Here is a 17,198-nt window from a genome sequence, read left to right as displayed (position 1 = left end):
ATTGCTCAGAATTTAAAAACAATCTTTACTGCACAAACTTGCATTAAGAACACAACTTTTATTTAAGTGAAACAAATTATTTTTAAGTCGTAAAAGAGAGAAAAATTTTACAAACTGCTCAAGTAAAATTTAAACAGTATTAACTCATACAATGGGGTAACAACATAAGCGATCCACATTATACGCGATATTTTGATTATCTAATCAAGCAAACTAATATATATTACGGCATATTTATGCTAAAATAGTTTAGTATAGTAATAAAATATTTATACATTTTATTTAGATTGAACTGTATTGAAGCAACATCTTCATCAACACACACCAACTTATCAAGTCCCCGCACTCTAGAAAAGAACCAACAAACGACCCCAAAATATAAACAAAATACGACAAACGTTAAACTAACAACTACACTACACCTAACAGAATTATCAAAGACACAGCCAAACGTTCCACCAAGTCAAATAAAAGTGATTATATTCACATATATGAGAGCAGGGTCGTCTTTCCTTGGAGAAACATTTAACCAACGAAGTGATGTTTTCTATCTTTTTGAACCGTTGCTGAATCATGAATCACATATTGAGGTTATGCATTTCTATTCGTTTTTTAAAAGGGCAAAATTTTAAAGGAAAATCACATTTAAACAGTATTATTATGTTTCTGCAGATATTAAACTTAACACATCAATGCAACTTTACAACTTTTCCTGCTTTATACAACAAAATTGATGCAAAAAGTGATAAACATACCAAATGTAAAAAGTTTAACTTTTGCTTTATTGAGCGAAGCAAAGTTTTGTCTGACTTAAGCAAAAAAACAAAAAACAAAAATTGATACAAAACTAGCCAGTTCTATTTGTGCGTTAAAAAAAGCTGTTGTGATTAAAATTATTCGCTTAACAAGTCTCGAGAAACTAGTAAACAACTTTAAAAATATTAAAATAATACACCTAGTAAGAGATCCTCGTGCAATAGTTAATTCAAGGTAATTATTTATAGTAAAATTTTATATGAGTTTTAGAACTTCACTAAATAAAGCAGTTTTTATTTAACCAATAATTTAGTTTTATGAATGTTGTAAGATAGTTTGTAAAAAAACATTTTACTTCTTTTTATTTTGTCCAAGAATCTCTTTGGGATTAAATGCAAAAGACCAAGATCAAGAGTTGTGTGATCAGATTAACACAAATTTAAATTTTATTAATTCGACATCAAAAGCTCAACAAAATAATATCATTCAGTTAAGGTTCGTATATATATTAACTTACACGCTTTAAAAAGTTAAAGTGTGAATACCACTAGGCAGGCACTCTATACCCTAGTATTATAAATTTTAAATTTGAATACAAAAGTTTAACCAAATGCGTATATGCTGAGATTAATCTAAATCTAGTACGTGTTTCACATCTTAATTTTACCTAAAAAAATTAATGAATCAATATTTTTTTAGATATGAGGATATAGTTCTTCACACCCATGATATAATCAATAAACTGCAGACTGAGATACTTGGATTAGCAAAAGACAAAACTGTGAATTGTTTTTTATTATTTTACTTAAGTGTTGAAAACTTTTTTTATTAACGCTATGCGCAAAAACATAAAAGGCATTTTTGTTAAAAAATGACATTTTTAAAAAATATATTTTACATTATATTGATTTTCCTTGATTTTTCAAAATTACGCCATTAAGTAAACAAATTGTTGATTTTTATCTTCTAATTAATGACACTTTATGTTACGTCTTTGGTGAAGTCTATAGTTAAACTGTTCTCTTTTTACATATTTTAGATAACAAAATGGATTGAAACTCATACCAAGAAATCTCAGGGCGGGAAATTTGGATTAAGTCGAAATTCTTCCACGGTTTTAAATAGTTGGAGAACCAAACTTGATTGGAAAACAGTTAGTTAACTTAACGCAGTAAAAAAATAAAATACGCTTAAAGTGTGTCTTTTTATAGAACTAGTATGTTTTTGTTTTTATTTTTAGGTGGAGAAAATTCAAAAGAACTGTTTAGAAGTTTTACAGAAGTTGGATTATAAGATATACGCAAACGAAAACGACCTTTTAAAATCTTAGATTTATTTTTGTAACAACATAAACACAAATTTATAATAACTTTATAATAAAAATCAACCAAATTCAAAAAGCTACATATATTTGTATACCCTTAAACTTTATATACACAGGCAAAGGCTAACAGCATATTTCTTGAAAAACGCAACACAATATTGACTTAAAGCATCCGTTTTTATTTACCCAATATTAAAAAAACAAACACTCAAATTTGAGCTCTTTATGATATTTCCATAAAATAAATAGCTCAAACTTATGTTCAAATGTAACTAGTACATAACTTGTTCAAAGCAAACACCACTAACAATTTTCTCAAACTTAAACCACACTTTTATACTAATAAAAATTTCCCCAAGCTTGTGAAATAAGCATCATCTTACATCGCACGAAAACTGTTTATTTGTTCAACAATTTAAGTAAAAACATGTTTATTCTCCGGATCTTTAATGTTATTGTGCACTGATATTATTTTAGTAAAAAATAAACAAAAATTTTTGTGAAGAAAATGTTCAATAAAAGTAAAAACAAACACATACAAACTTGAAAACTATATTTGGCGATATTTTATTCTTACAGGTAAATTAAAAAAACACAATTTTAAGAATTTTATTTTTTTCTTAATACAACTTAACTACAACACAGAAATACATTATTTTTTATGTTAATCTTTTTAATATAATCTACTCAAACTAAATCCTTTTTAACCTCAAAGTTTTCATCAAGTTAAAAGTAAACAAACCAACAACAACAACAACAAACAAAAAGGCAAATAAGTTTCGTTATCAGTTTTGACGAAATGAGAAATTATAATTTCAGAAAACAAGAAATGTATAACTAGTGTTTAGATTTAATTTGGGATGAAATATACATAACAATTTTTTATACAAATAGCCATGTTATTTCAAATATAACCACGTTAATCAACAAAATGAAAAATAAAAAACAAGCCTATAATTGCTAATGGTATTTAATAGGTATTAAAGATTGGTTAAAGCAAATAAAATAAGTTAGTTACCATAATAAACTGTATACTGCATATTATTGTATTAACATAAAAAACAATACGATATCTAAAACTAAATATTTGTGATTTACCTAAAAAAATGCAATATTAATAACTATTGCTAAATTGTAAGATAATTTTTCTAAATTGTGTAGCAAGTATTCTAAGTTGTAAAACATTAAAAAGGTTTAAGTTATATTTAAAGTAATTATTAAACTGGTGATAATACACATTTCATCACAAATAAATTAGTAAGTGCCTACCTATCTACTTATAAAATAAAAAGTTACTACCGGCTTACCCTTAAGAATGGTATATAAAGTTTTTACCTGCCTACCCTTTAAAAGGGTATAGTTGGCAAAATTGAACAGAATAAACTATGGTTGATTGTCAGAATAATTAAATAAGTTTTACGAGGTATGCTTTTAAATATAAAAAGTTATTGATTTCTTTTTAATGCTATAAGGAAAGTTTATTATGTGGACTTTTTTTATGAGATAAACTTTTTAGGAGCGGTAATAAAGTCAGTAAAAATGTAGGAAAAAGAAATACTCTTTATCTTGCAGTTTTGCTACTTAGTTGCAGATTCTAGAGATTTTACTTGTTGATGTAATGCTAGAATATTTAAAAGTTTGTAGCTTTGTGTTTTATTGCCGAGTACAAAATCGCAAATTTATAAGACTATGCCCAACTTGCTTTCGTTCCGATTATTATTTTTATTGCTAATAGTTAGCTTGGGTTTAATCATTTACATTGGACTATGGGTCGAAAAGGACAAGCTGTATTTTAAAAGGTAAATTGTTTGCAATATAAATACAGTTTTGTGTCACTAAATTAGTTTCTTTAAAAGTCGTTAACAATAAATTCATAAAGAAATAGTAAGGTAAGCCAAGCTGTTTTTTTTAAAGTCGTCACATACAATACCTATGTTCCTATTGCTGTCTTATCTATTTTATATAGTGACAATGATCAAAAATAATATGCAATATTTTCAGATTGAATAATACCATCACAGATGTAACATCGTTATCAACACACACCAACTTATCAAGCCTTCGCGTTGTAGAGAAATCTACCCCAGCAAACCTTAAGCAAAAACAAAATACAACCAACACTCCTTTGATAACTACACACCTTCCAGTAAATTCCAAGACAAAGTCAGAGGATTTACAAGGTCAATTAAAAGTTGTTTTATTTACGTATATGAGGGGAGGGTCATCATTTCTAGGCGAAATGTTCAATCAACGAAGCGACGTTTTTTATCTTTATGAACCATTAGCAAAACAAGATCCATCATTACAAAAGAAGGTTATGTGCTTATTTTTATTTTTGATCAAAAAACAAAATTTTACAGAACTTCTTTTTTTATAATAACAAAACTTTATTTGTGCAGCTTTTAAATGCATCTCTAAAATGCGATTTTTCCACCTTTCCTGATCTATACCATAACACTAGCGAAAAAGATGATAAATTTATCAAGTGTAAAAAACTAAATTTTTGTTTCACCGATCGAAGCAAAGTTCTTACAAACTTAAGAAATAAACATAAAAAGAATACCAAAATTGACACAAAACTAGCTGGCTCTTTGTGCGCCTCCAAAAAAGCTATAGTGATTAAAATTATTCGCTGGGTAAGCCTTGAGAAATTAGTAAACAACTTTAAAAATATTAAAGTAATTCATCTAGTGAGAGACCCACGAGCAATAATTAATTCAAGGTAATAACTGCAAACAGTAAATTTTTAACCAATTACGGTGGTACAGAAAAAAATTAATATTGATTTTATTTTAGAAATGCTTTGGGAATAAAAACGGAAGATTATGGTCAAGAATTGTGTAATCGAATTAAAACAAATTTAGAATTTGTGAATTCAACCTCAAAAACTTATCAAAATATCATTTTTCAAATTAGGTTTGGACGTATTACTATTATTGCACTATACAAACAAACATACATAATATACATGTGGTCTTAGAAATAATTAGGGACTAGGCTACCTTTAAAATTATATAACCGATTTTTAAAAGCATGATGTTCGTTGGAATGTCATATCACAATATTAATTTTATATATCTTATTTTAGGTATGAGGATATCGTTTATAATCCAGGTGGTAAAATTAACCATCAGCAAATAGAAGTAATTGGATTGCCAAAAGACCAAGCGGTAAAACAGCTATATTTTTTACACAAATGGCGGGCCTAAATAACGTATTTATTTAGCTTAACTTTTTAGTTAACACAAGTTTAACGTGGTATATAACATAAGCCTGCTAAAGGCTTGTCAAAATACAAAACTAAAAAATCGTGCAAACAGTGGAATCGTCAATGTCGATAAACTTTACATTAGCTATGTTTACACAGGAAGAAAAAAAACAGTATGCTATGCCTACACAAGCTTTATAACTTATTTGTAGATAATAAAATGGATTGAAAACAATACCAAGAAAAATCAGGGCGGGAAATTTGGATTAAGTCGAAATTCTTCCACGGTTTTAAATAATTGGAAAACGAATCTTAATTGGAAAACAGTTAGTTAACTTAACATACCTTAACTAGTATGTTGTCTTAAATTAACGTTTTTATTTTTAGGTGGAAAAAATTCAAAAAAACTGTATGGAAGTTTTACAGAAGTTGGATTATAAAATATACACAAATGAAAAAGACCTTAAAAATATTTAATTTAAATTATGTTACAAATCAAAACAATTTTTAACCTTTTTTTAGTAAATAACTACCACATTTAAAAAAGTTACAATTTTTGTACCTTAAAAATAACTTGTGCACAATGGAAAAAAACATATTTGGTAAAAACATTACCTACAATATATTAAAGAAATATTAACTGAAGGCTTCCGTACCTGTTTAATTATTACTAAAACACACAAAAGAGCAATAATTTAAACGAATTAATAAATGGCAATAAAGCAAACACAATAATCAACTGTTAAGTAAACCAATTATGCAAACAATTTGGCGTACCTCCAAACGTATATTATACATACACTACTTCATATATTGAAGTATTACAAATACAAAACTTAACAAGCTCTTTAAGATTTAAACTTATTAATTGAATTTACCTATAACTTTTCTTGGCCTATTGGGCTTTTTTCTCAATACTGTTTGTTACCTATTTTTAGACTTAGATTTTTTAGAATAGTTTAGTTTGTTAAAATACCATTATTTTATAATCAAGCCAATTACGTTTTTTAAATTAATTTTTTAATCAAAATAATTTTTTTTATTATATTTATATGGTGTCACTGTAGTATTTTTGTAGAAATTTTAAATAAAATCATAATTAAAAAATTTTTTTTTTTACTAACTATACAGAAGATTAAAAATGCAGATATTTTTATTTGGGAATATAAATAACAGCACAATAGAAAACAATTAGTTCTTAAAAATAGTGCTTATAATTTAAGTTAAATAGTAGACATTTTGACAATTACAACACCTTGTTAATGCAATTTACGAATTGAATAAGTTAAACACACTGTTCGAATCTTCATCTAATCGAGGCTTTTTCGAAACAGGCTCCAATTTTTTGGATGGTTTTTTTACTATTAGTTTTTTAGAGTTCTTTTTAGGTGAGGCAGCCTTAAATATTCGAATAACAAAAATTAAAGTTAATTTTGACTTTGTAGTAATAAAATGGAGAAAAAACTTAAAAATAGTTAACCAAAAATAATTGGTTTGTATTATTAAGATATAAATTTACCTTAAACACCATTTTGCTTGAATTAACTGAACCCTTGATTTGTCGAACTTCTTTATATTGTGCAAACTTGGACAAAATTTCCGGCTTTCGATTTAAAAATGAAGATTTGGAAGCCATCTAAACAAAATATAAAAATTCAAAAAAAAAAAAAATTTTTGTCCTTTTTTTTGAATTTTGCTTACCTTATTAAATCCATTTGATAAAGACATTGACCTCTGAGAATCTAAATAAATCACAACAATATGAAACATTTTTTAAGCAGTATAAAGAAAAATTCTGTTTATAGAACACAAATAAAGAAAAATGTACCTTTAGAAAGTTCAGAATAAAAATCGGAATTACGCCTAGATTGAACAGCATTTTTTCCAAACTCCATAAACATGGAATTACTGTCCTCACTATAAACACAAGTAATTTATTTTACATAACAACACAAGTTATATTCTAAAATATCTTATTTGCAAAAAATATTTAAAACAAACATTTGTTTTAAATTGAAATTAAAAAAAAATAATTTTTTTAAAAAATATTACAATAGGTAGACAACAATAAGACCTACAAAATGAACTTAGTCAAGAAAAACATTAAAAGTAAAAATTTTTAAATATTTACTCAAAATCTTCATCTTGTGATTGTTTTCTAAGAAATTCTTCCCGCTCTAATCGCAACATTCTCCATTGGCTCTCCTCCTGCTCCCTGAGCTCCTCTGCAAGTAAATCTGCTTCCTTTCCCTCATCTTCATCATCATCCGACATAAAAACTGATTCATCATGTCCCCCATCTAACAATAGGAAAACCAAAAAATTTCAAAATTTATATTTTTCTGCAAAATTTAATAAAACATTCTTAAAAACTTATACAACAGATTGGTTTTAAACCTAAAACAATAATTACAAATAATCAATACAATTTTATTTATATTTAAAATAATTTTATAATACACCTTTTTATAATCAACTTTTTTTACCTGAATTTTTCCAACGAAATTTCCGTTTTCTTTTGTTCTCAACAAAATCATCAGCAAATGCTTCCTGGAGGAGCTCAATTTCATGTTGATCATCTTCCAACATCTTCTTTAAATGAACTTTGTTCACCTAAAATCATATAAACAAAATTAAATACTAAATTTTTATATTATTACTATACCCTATTTCCATTCCATGTAAAAACAACACAAGTGAAATAAGTTTATTGGTCTTTTTTAATTTTTAACTTAAAAAAAAATTTTAAATGTAAAATTGATTATAAATATTTTCTTAATCAATTTTTTTATTAAAACCTGTTGTAGAAGAACTTTATCAGTTGGTAAAACTTCATCGATAACTTCTTCTTCATATTCATTTCCTAAAAATTAAAATATAGTTTAACGAATGCTATATACTCTTTATTTATTATTATTTATTTAAATTTAATTTAATGTGGTTTTAAGATTTCTACTTTTTTGTATATTTATTTATCTTTAATGTGGAAAGGTCAACTTCACAGCTTAAACATACACGACAGTTACCCTAAACCAATCTTAAGTTGCCTTTGACAGTTTGGAAATTATTGATTATATTTGCTGAATGGCTAAATGTTGGCTCAACAACAGTTCATACCCTTTATAACACTCTCATTAAGGGCCGTACAGCATGAGAGCAGGGGGAACAAACACAGGCCTCATGTAGTAAAGCCAAGTGTTTCAACAACTAGACCATGCTGTTACTTAGTAATGTCAAAAACTTAAAACATACATCAGAAATTTAAGCAGAATTTTACAAAAATATGTTTTAATAAAAGTTAATGTGTCATTTTACCTTCATTGTCATCGAACTCATCTTCACTCAAATTATCGTCACCAGAAAGTTCTGCTTCTTCATCGACAAAATTTTCCTTGACAATTGGACTTTCAGTAGTTCTTGTTTCCTTTGTTGTGGCTTTTTTACGAACAATCGTAATTACTTCATCATCCTAAAGGGTTTACAAGTTTTTAAACTCAAGATATAGAAATATAATTTATATTTAAGGGATTATCTATATAATAAAGCTTAGTGGCTGTATATATATATATTTTTTTTTGTATATATCTTTATCCTTGATGTGGGAAAGTCGAATGCGCAACTTAAACATAGAGTAACATAAGTTACTCCGACCCAGTCTCGAGTTGCCTGCGGCAGTTTGAAATATTATAGAGATTATAATTGCCCGATAATTATGCTGCTTATGAAGTGCTGGCTCAGCAGAGTTCTTACCGTTTATAGCGCCTTACTTAAGGGCACTACAGCATGCGAGCAGTGGGGATTGAACCCACGACCTCATGTGTGGTGTAGCAAGTGTTCTTACCACTACACCACGATGCCGGTTAAAAAAAAAATGTATGTTTAAATTTATGATACTTAATATGTTCTAATTATAAAATTAACAAAAAAAATTTAAACCTCATCATCTTCTTCTTCATTATCAGAAAAGTTGAATTTATTTGAATTTGATAAATTCGTCTTTCCTGTATAAAAATGTTGAACTTCAATTATAAAAAAAAATAAAGTTTAAAATATTTAACTAACACATTCTTTAGTTTGCGATCTTCTTAAATTTGCAAGTCTTACATACATTTTAAAATGTACTACTCTTGCCATTATTGAAATACCTTAGGTTTGTTTATTTTAATGTTTAGCAAATTAGCAAAAAATAGTTTGGTGCATTAGATTCTACAGACTATTTAAAAATATTTATAAGAAATATCTTTTACCTGCTTCAACCTTAAATCCAAAACTTTCATCAAAAGCATTTTCATCTTTTTCATCAACTACTCGTGAATCTTAAAACAAAATTAAAAAAAAAATTATTTTAACAGATTTTTTTTATTGTTTTATTTATATTTGTCATCTATTTTTATTAAAGTAAAAATTTCTAGTAAATAGCTTGTTTCATAAAGGATATTATTTAAATAAACCTTATTTAATATATTTAGTTAATAAGCATTGCTGTTGAGTTAAAGTAGTTGCCAAAATTTTTTTAACAAACCTGGAAAATTTCCTGAGCATAAATTAAGTAGTTGCGACATATTACAATCAATTGCATTGTCATCTTCTGCACCCGGTGGCAGAAATGAATTCATCGACTAAAAAAAATTAAATAAAAACAATTTAAGACTACTTTGCCTTAAGAATACTAGTAAATTACATATACACAAATACTATCTTACATAGTTTATTTCCATAACATAAAATTTACTTTAGATGCAAAAAAGTATTTTGTTAAACAACAGAACTTAATTTTGTATTCAAGTGTTAGTTATTTTAAACACATCTATATATAATAAAGCTTGTTGACAATTTATATATAAGTTTATGTTTGTTTAAAATAAAAAAAATGCCGTTTGCGCATGCATGTAAATTACCTTGGGCATACATACATTAGTTGCCAGTTGCGATTGTAATACTACAATTAAAATACAGCCAGTAGGATGGCCAATCAACTATTTTTTATCAGTAATAATAAACTTTTTATCTACCTTTTGCAACTTGGGTTCTTTGATAAATCCGTCTGAATCAATAAATTGAGATTCATAATCTATTTTCATTTGGGAAGAAGTTGAATTATTTGGCGAACGTTCAGAACAAAAATAAGAATCATCATCACAGTTAAACTAAAACACAAAAAGAAGAATTTAAAGGTCAAACCATATTTAACTGCTTTTATTGCAAATTTAAACTTGCCAATACCATTGAAGACATTTTTAAAAGTTTTAAATGTAAAAAATAAATCAAAGTTAGAAATATTTTCTTAATTGAGTCTTAATTTAGGTAGGCTATTCACTGTTTATTATTGTTTGTTTTTTAAATATACATTATCAATATTTTTTTTTATATGGTATACATAACACAAATGCTACAATTTTTATTTATATATACCTTATTTGGTTTGGATGAGTTTGATATTGCTGATACATCAGGTTGATTTAATGGAATCATTGACTCAAAGAAAGTGTCGTCTTTCGTTTGATTACTCTTCCTAAAATTAAAATACTCAAAATAGACAAGAAAATTAAACTTAAATAAATAAAAAAATTATAAATATAAAGTTGGTTGAATTATTTTTAATTTAGTTTAATATTATTAAATTACTTTAGAGAATCATCGAAAAGCAGTAGGGATCCGTCACTGGAATGATGTGGAAATAAACTTTCACTTTTTGAAGTCAGCATTGAAGCTTTGGATATTGTGCTACTGTTCGACAAACCAACATCTAAAAAAATGTTGTCATACATAGAAAAAATTTTGAAATCACTTAACAGATAGTTTGAGTATCTTTAAATTAAAGTAAACTTTATTTGGAGTTTAGCTCAGGTCTATAATACTAGGGGAATTTTTGCACTGATAAGTTTTTTTTCATGCACCAACAAAATATGTTTGTGAAAAAAACAAAAAAAAGGTATAATATATTTTTAAAAACCTAGATCAGGTGGAGGAATACTCTCTTCATCTTCGTCATCGATTATTTTATTTATTCTCAAACTTTTTAGCGAATCTTCACCGTTTTCCCCATCTGATTCTTCTACTTCTTCATTATCTGACATCTTTTCCTCGTCAGACTGATTTTTATCATCTTCGCACTCTGGTGCCTCCTCCTCTCTGTCTGACTGTTTCCCTTCCTCCATATCAGAATTGTCACTCCACTCATCCTCCAAGAATTCTTCTTCAAGATCCTCCCCATCCAACCCAATCTCCTCGTTATTTAATTTCCTCAATTCCTAGAAAAAATTGAAAATATTATTATCCTTTGGTAGTTGTTCAAAAAATCAATAAAAAAAGAATGTTTTCTTACAAATCATATTATATTTTTTGATTTTGTAATCTTTAAAAAATGTAACAATATGTGTGTTTATTCTTTCCTTAATCTTTTTCAACAAAGTTAAAATTTGATTTTTTAAAATAAAAAAAAAAGGGTTTTTTTTCTTGTTAGTTAAGCAAAACCTTACCTCTTTTTTAGTACGCTCTTCTGCTCTTCTTTTTTTCATTCTCTCAGATAGAGTTTTTCTAACTATCTCATACTTCTCCCTCTGAGTGCCAACAGAATTTATTTGACCATTATTTGTCTGTTCAGTAACGACAACATCAGAAACCAAATCAATTGCACCTTGACTACCTTTTTCTTTTCTTATTATACTAGTAAAAAAAAAAAATTCTGTAAAAAATGATAAAAAATACAGTTTTTACTTTTTAAAATACAAAAAACAGTATAACCAAGTTTACATTTAAAAATCAAGGGTAACTGCCTTTTAAAGAGAATTGTCACAACATACAACATCCATTATTGCCTTTGCTCTGGCACAGCAACATCAGGCATTAAAAGTGTGTTTATAATATTTTAATTAAATTGTTTGCATACTTGAATTTGACTTTCTTTTTAGCAGATAAAGTTGGCGTTTGAGAGTGTTTAAGAAATCTGGCTATAAAACCAGAAACACCATTTTGTGCTGGTTGCTCTTTGGTTGTTGTATCATCAAGATCAATTACCTCTAAATAAAAAAAAAACATCAGTAATTATTTATTGGTCCAAATTTATGTAGTTTGACTTAGTTTATGTCAAAAAAAGTATGCAAGTATAAAAAAGCTTTTAAATTTCTCAATTTAATTTGAATTTTACAATTATCTGAAAAAAATAAAACACAAAAAATTAACCTGTATTTTTTATTGTTTGAATTTTAGGAGAAAAGGAAGGAGACAAGGAAGGTAATTTTCCTAGTAAGAGAAGTCTCTTATTTTTTATCGGGTTAACGGGAGTAATTTCTTGTTCTGGTAAACTTTTGATATCACTATATTCTATTTTTTCTGGTGAGGTTTTCATTTGTTCAGAGGTAGTTTCTTTAGTTGTATCTTTAACATCCTGAGATGTTTTTGAATCCTGAAACAATTTTTTTAATTAAATAAATCTAAAAAACCCGACTATATATATATATATATATATATACAGTAAATTCAAGTCTAAAGTAAAAAATACAAAACGATTTCAAATTAATTAAAAAAAATAATAAGATAATTTTAGATCAATAGTTTTAATTTTACTTCAACAATACAATTTCTCCAATCAAAAAAAAAAAAGTTTATTAACCCATTTTAATTTATTTGCTACCTTTGTTATATCAGGAGGGTTATGTTGTGTTGATAAAACAGGTCGTTTCATCATATCAGATAACCTTTTTGGTTCAGGTACAAAATAAGGGAGATTAAGATTTGATTCTGTATGTAAAATTTTACATAAGATTTAAATTTTAAATATACCTATGCAATTTGTTGAAATTTATATTATATATATATATATAGAGAAAAATAAATTATTTTAACATATTGCTAATACTGGATTGGTTTGAATTTTAATTTAATATTGTTTATATTGGTTTAACTGAATTACTGTCATTTACCGAAAACCATTTTAAAATTTACATTTGATCCAAAACCGCATTTTAATGACTATAAGCCATTTTCTATTTAACTTGGCATCGTAAATGTCAATACCTCTGATAAGCCTTTGTGTTTCACTTTTAATCTCTAACTCAGGAGGAAGAGTGTTCTTTCTTCGATGTCGAGAGATCGCAACAACATCTTCTTCATCAAAACCACCCTCCTCCTCTTCAAAATGATCAACTCCCTCCTAAAAAAAATTTTACTATATATAAAAGTTTTTTTTTTTTTAATTTTAAATAACTAAAATGAAAAAACCTAAAAAATGTTAATATATATATAATATAGATATTTATATAACTTACACTAGAACCAATGTTATCCTTGTTGCGAAATATTCGAATGGGAGGACCATCTTCATTACTGCTTGAATCTATTAATATTTTGGTTTACTATTTCTAACATAACTATAAAACAATTTAAATAAAATTAACTTTTTTGTTATACACTTACCTCTGTTACTATCTGAAGAAGATCCACTATCTGATGAGGAGTCCTTTTCTTTTAATAAATTCTTGTTCTCAGTTTCACTTTCACTATTGGAATCATCAGAGCGAATGGTTTTAAATATTCTTACATTTTGTTCATTTTCACTATCACTATTACTGGAATAGTCAGAGAGAATTGGGTTTATCGACTTTCTTTTAGAAGGTGTTTGAGTTTTTGTTGGATAGTTTAAGTTTTTGTCATCACTATCTGATTGATCAGATTCAATAAGAAAAGATGATCTTTTTCTATGAACATTTTCGTATTCTTCTGAATCATCCGATGACACAGAGTTTTGGGAGTTCATTTTTTCTTTGTTTTGCTTTTCGTTTAGTTCAATGTCACTTTTATCTGATTCAAGTGAAATTAATAAATTTTGCTTCATAAAATCAGGATTTTTCCTATTAATTTCCACATCAATAGAGCTGTTTGTACCCAAAACAACTTGCTCTAAATTGTCTATAGATTTACTATCAGTATTACTAATATTAACTTCAGATGCCTTAGCATTTAAATCAGAAATATTCGGCAAATTAATACCATCAGCTGTGTCAATTTTTTCTTTATTATTGGTTAAGTTTAAGTCATTTGTTGTTAATGTTTTTGTATTGTCAATAGTTTTTGGAGAGAATTTGACTTCATTATTTTTAGTTGAAATCATATTGCTATTATTCGGTTTCAAAGGCGATTTTTTTAAAAGTTTCTTTTTTCTTTTTATTCTTGGTTTTGAGCTTGTACTAGAATTTGACGAATCACTGTCAGATGACGAAATTAAACTTTCTGCAATTTTTTCTCTTCTCTGTGATCTTTGTTTTACTGAAAATCAAAATAAAAGTTATTGAAATTTAAAAATCGATATTGAACACATATATACAAAATTGCATCTTACCCTTAGTATCGTTTACAGATTTCATTTTAATATTATTTGATAAAATTTCTTTTGAAGTATCATCATCTAATTCTAGAAAAAAATCAGTTCTGTACAATGCAATCTGACTACCAATAAATTAAAATATTAAACTTTAAAATTGAAAAAAAAATCTACCTAATTTTGATACGTTGTTTATGTTCTCCTTATTCGATTTTACCTGCAAAAACAAATAAACAAAGCTTGTCTTTTTCTTAATTTTTAAATAAATTAAACAGTCAGACTGTAAATAATTACATCTAAAATGTTATTCTCAGATGATTCTTCTGAGGAATCTTGAAAAGCGATAATCCTCCTTTTCTTTTTTTCTGAAAAAAATAATTAATTAATAAAGCAGTAAGGTATTATACTGTTCAATAATAAGATTATACTAAAGCAAAAAAGAATAATGTAACTAATATTAAGCAGTCAGAAATAACATTACCTCTATGTGTATACATTAATTAGATAATTAACTTCAAATTAATAAGTTAAATTTCTAATTTTAAAATACTTTAATAAAAATAGCTGCCTGTATATACCATTTAGATTTGAAGTATCCAGCAAACTTGAGTTCAAGTTTTCTCCATTCATGTTTTCAAGAATCATAACGTTTTAAATTATCGCGGCAAAATTTTAACGAAGCCAAGTCAAAGTAAGCGCTTTTAATCAACAAAAACCAATTTACTAGATTTGTAAACAAAGCTTAGGCAATATAACACGACCTTTTTATTAACTATAACTTTATATATTACGCAATTTGATTCATTTTCGTAACAAACTACTACCAAAAAGTAAAAACTGTTGATTTTCGCGCGAAACAATTTTTGAAGAAAAGTTTTTCCTATAGTAAACACTTTTAATAAAAATATTATTCAAAAACAATTTTAATTTGAAACTAGATTTATTTGATAAATAAAATATGGTTCGAAATTGTTTGATTTTTTTTATAAATATAATTTATTTAGTAGGTTTATTAATTAAATTATAAATTTAAATATGAACTTTTTTATATTTAAACTTAATTTTAACAAGCGAACACGCACTCATTGATATTGTAATATAAAAGTAAACTAAATTTAAAAGCAAAATACCGATCTTAATTTTTTAGTAATCAAGTAAGTATTAAAATATACTAATAACAAAACAATTAAAACGAAAATTTTACACATTGTTTACTTATATTTTAACATTTTACTTAAATTTTCAACCAATATTTTTTACTTTAATGGACAGCGAAAAAGACGATTTTTGACGGCGACCAGAACGCTATTAAATTATTCAAGCGTTAAACTCACACTGATTCGTTATTTTATAAAAAAACTAAAATAATGATTAAACGATATTTAGCTAGAGTTAAATCTTCATTTTAAATAGCAACATACAAAATAATAATACCAACAACATATTAAAATTTCAGCAAATTTAATCTTTAAATTTTAATAATAAAATATATTAATTAGTAATTAGTGACATTTAAATGTCGTTAATAGGAGGTTTGCGATTCGTTGGGATAATAACAAACATACTAAAAATTTAGAACTTTTAGTTTTAAAGAACAAAAGTTATCGTCTTTCAAAATTTGTCAAATAAGAATAAAAACAATAATAATAATAAATATAATGACAATAACAATATGTTTCGAAATCTAAGATTTCGAACCATAACTAGCAATGAAAACAATTAAACATAAATTTGCAACCTTAACAATAATTTGCCTTAAATTTTGTTTAAAACATAGAAGCAATTTTTATATATATGTCATTTGAAGCAAAATCATTTCAATGTTCTGTAGATTTTTTCGCTGTAACGACCCTAGCAAGAGCTTTGTTTACGTCTGTGGTGTATAAGGCCCTCTTTGTATTAGAAAGCCAAATAATCAATACAATAAAAATTCTAATCTAGGTTATTGCCATTTAAAAGTTTTTTTTGTTATGCCAAATCTCACAGTTTATATTTTACATAATAAAATCTTACTTTGTAAAAACACATTTATCAAATTGAAGTTTCCATTTTCATATTCTGCTCTTTCTTTTTCGGTTCCTCAATATCCGCGCAAAAATAAATCTCAAAAAGTGAATTTCAAATAAATGTTAATTTAAAAAAATGTTCCTAAATTTTAATTAAATAAATTTATCAAAAAGAAGAAATTGTAGTTCTGGTGTACTATAAACATGTTTTTGTTTTTAATACACCAACAATTTCAATTAAAACGATTTTACACTCCACAAAGTGCAAATATTGGAAAAGATATTTACAAAACCTCATTAAAAGCAATTAAAGTTGCACAGATACTTCTAAAATACAAATTAAATCAACCTTTATACATTAATACAAAAACAAATTGTACAGTTGTTATAACAACTATAAATGAAAGCACTTATTAACGAAGGAAAAAGATCTTTTATTAAGAAACAAAATTACACAATCTGAAAAGCACAACATATACATATAGATAACAATCTATTTTTTGCTATATTTTTTCCATTTACAGTCCATGGTCATCACCTGTTACCTTAAAGCTTTAATTACTAGAGTTCAAGACTGTGGCATCA

General features: G+C 26.3%; 1 protein-coding gene across 1 annotated transcript; it reads right to left on the bottom strand.

The window, feature by feature from the left end:
- Positions 1-6,557: 6,557 nt before the first annotated feature.
- LOC145743534 (claspin-like) lies at positions 6,558-15,348 on the bottom strand. Its single transcript, XM_082561521.1, has 26 exons — positions 15,186-15,348; positions 14,902-14,972; positions 14,782-14,824; positions 14,626-14,697; positions 13,704-14,552; positions 13,556-13,623; positions 13,305-13,440; positions 12,922-13,028; positions 12,471-12,693; positions 12,178-12,307; positions 11,768-11,954; positions 11,242-11,539; positions 10,914-11,034; positions 10,701-10,800; positions 10,301-10,435; positions 9,811-9,907; positions 9,536-9,604; positions 9,225-9,289; positions 8,604-8,757; positions 8,087-8,151; positions 7,775-7,901; positions 7,420-7,588; positions 7,117-7,205; positions 6,990-7,030; positions 6,808-6,924; positions 6,558-6,686 (listed from the first exon to the last, which is right to left on the bottom strand). Exons 1-26 carry the CDS (start codon positions 15,250-15,252, stop codon positions 6,558-6,560), a joined length of 3,729 nt encoding a protein of 1,242 aa, XP_082417647.1. The 5' UTR covers positions 15,253-15,348.
- Positions 15,349-17,198: the final 1,850 nt, after the last annotated feature.

Source organism: Corella eumyota, chromosome 2 (genome assembly GCF_963082875.1).
Source record: "Corella eumyota chromosome 2, kaCorEumy4.1, whole genome shotgun sequence".
NCBI classification, from domain to species: Eukaryota; Metazoa; Chordata; class Ascidiacea; order Phlebobranchia; family Corellidae; genus Corella; species Corella eumyota.
Note: the sequence above shows the minus strand (reverse complement) of the source record. Positions and strands in the feature narration are given on the sequence as shown.

Bases quoted from the DNA above. Each gene is read 5' to 3' on its own strand.
- LOC145743534 (XM_082561521.1), bottom strand. From the start codon at position 15,252: ATGATTCTTGAAAACATGAATGGAGAAAACTTGAACTCAAGTTTGCTG. The intron at 13,441-13,555 runs GTAAGTTATATA...AATTTTTTTTAG, and splicing joins AGGATAACATTGGTTCTAGT to GAGGGAGTTGATCATTTTGA. The intron at 9,908-10,300 runs GTAGATAAAAAG...AATTTTTTTTAG, and splicing joins AAGAACCCAAGTTGCAAAAG to TCGATGAATTCATTTCTGCC.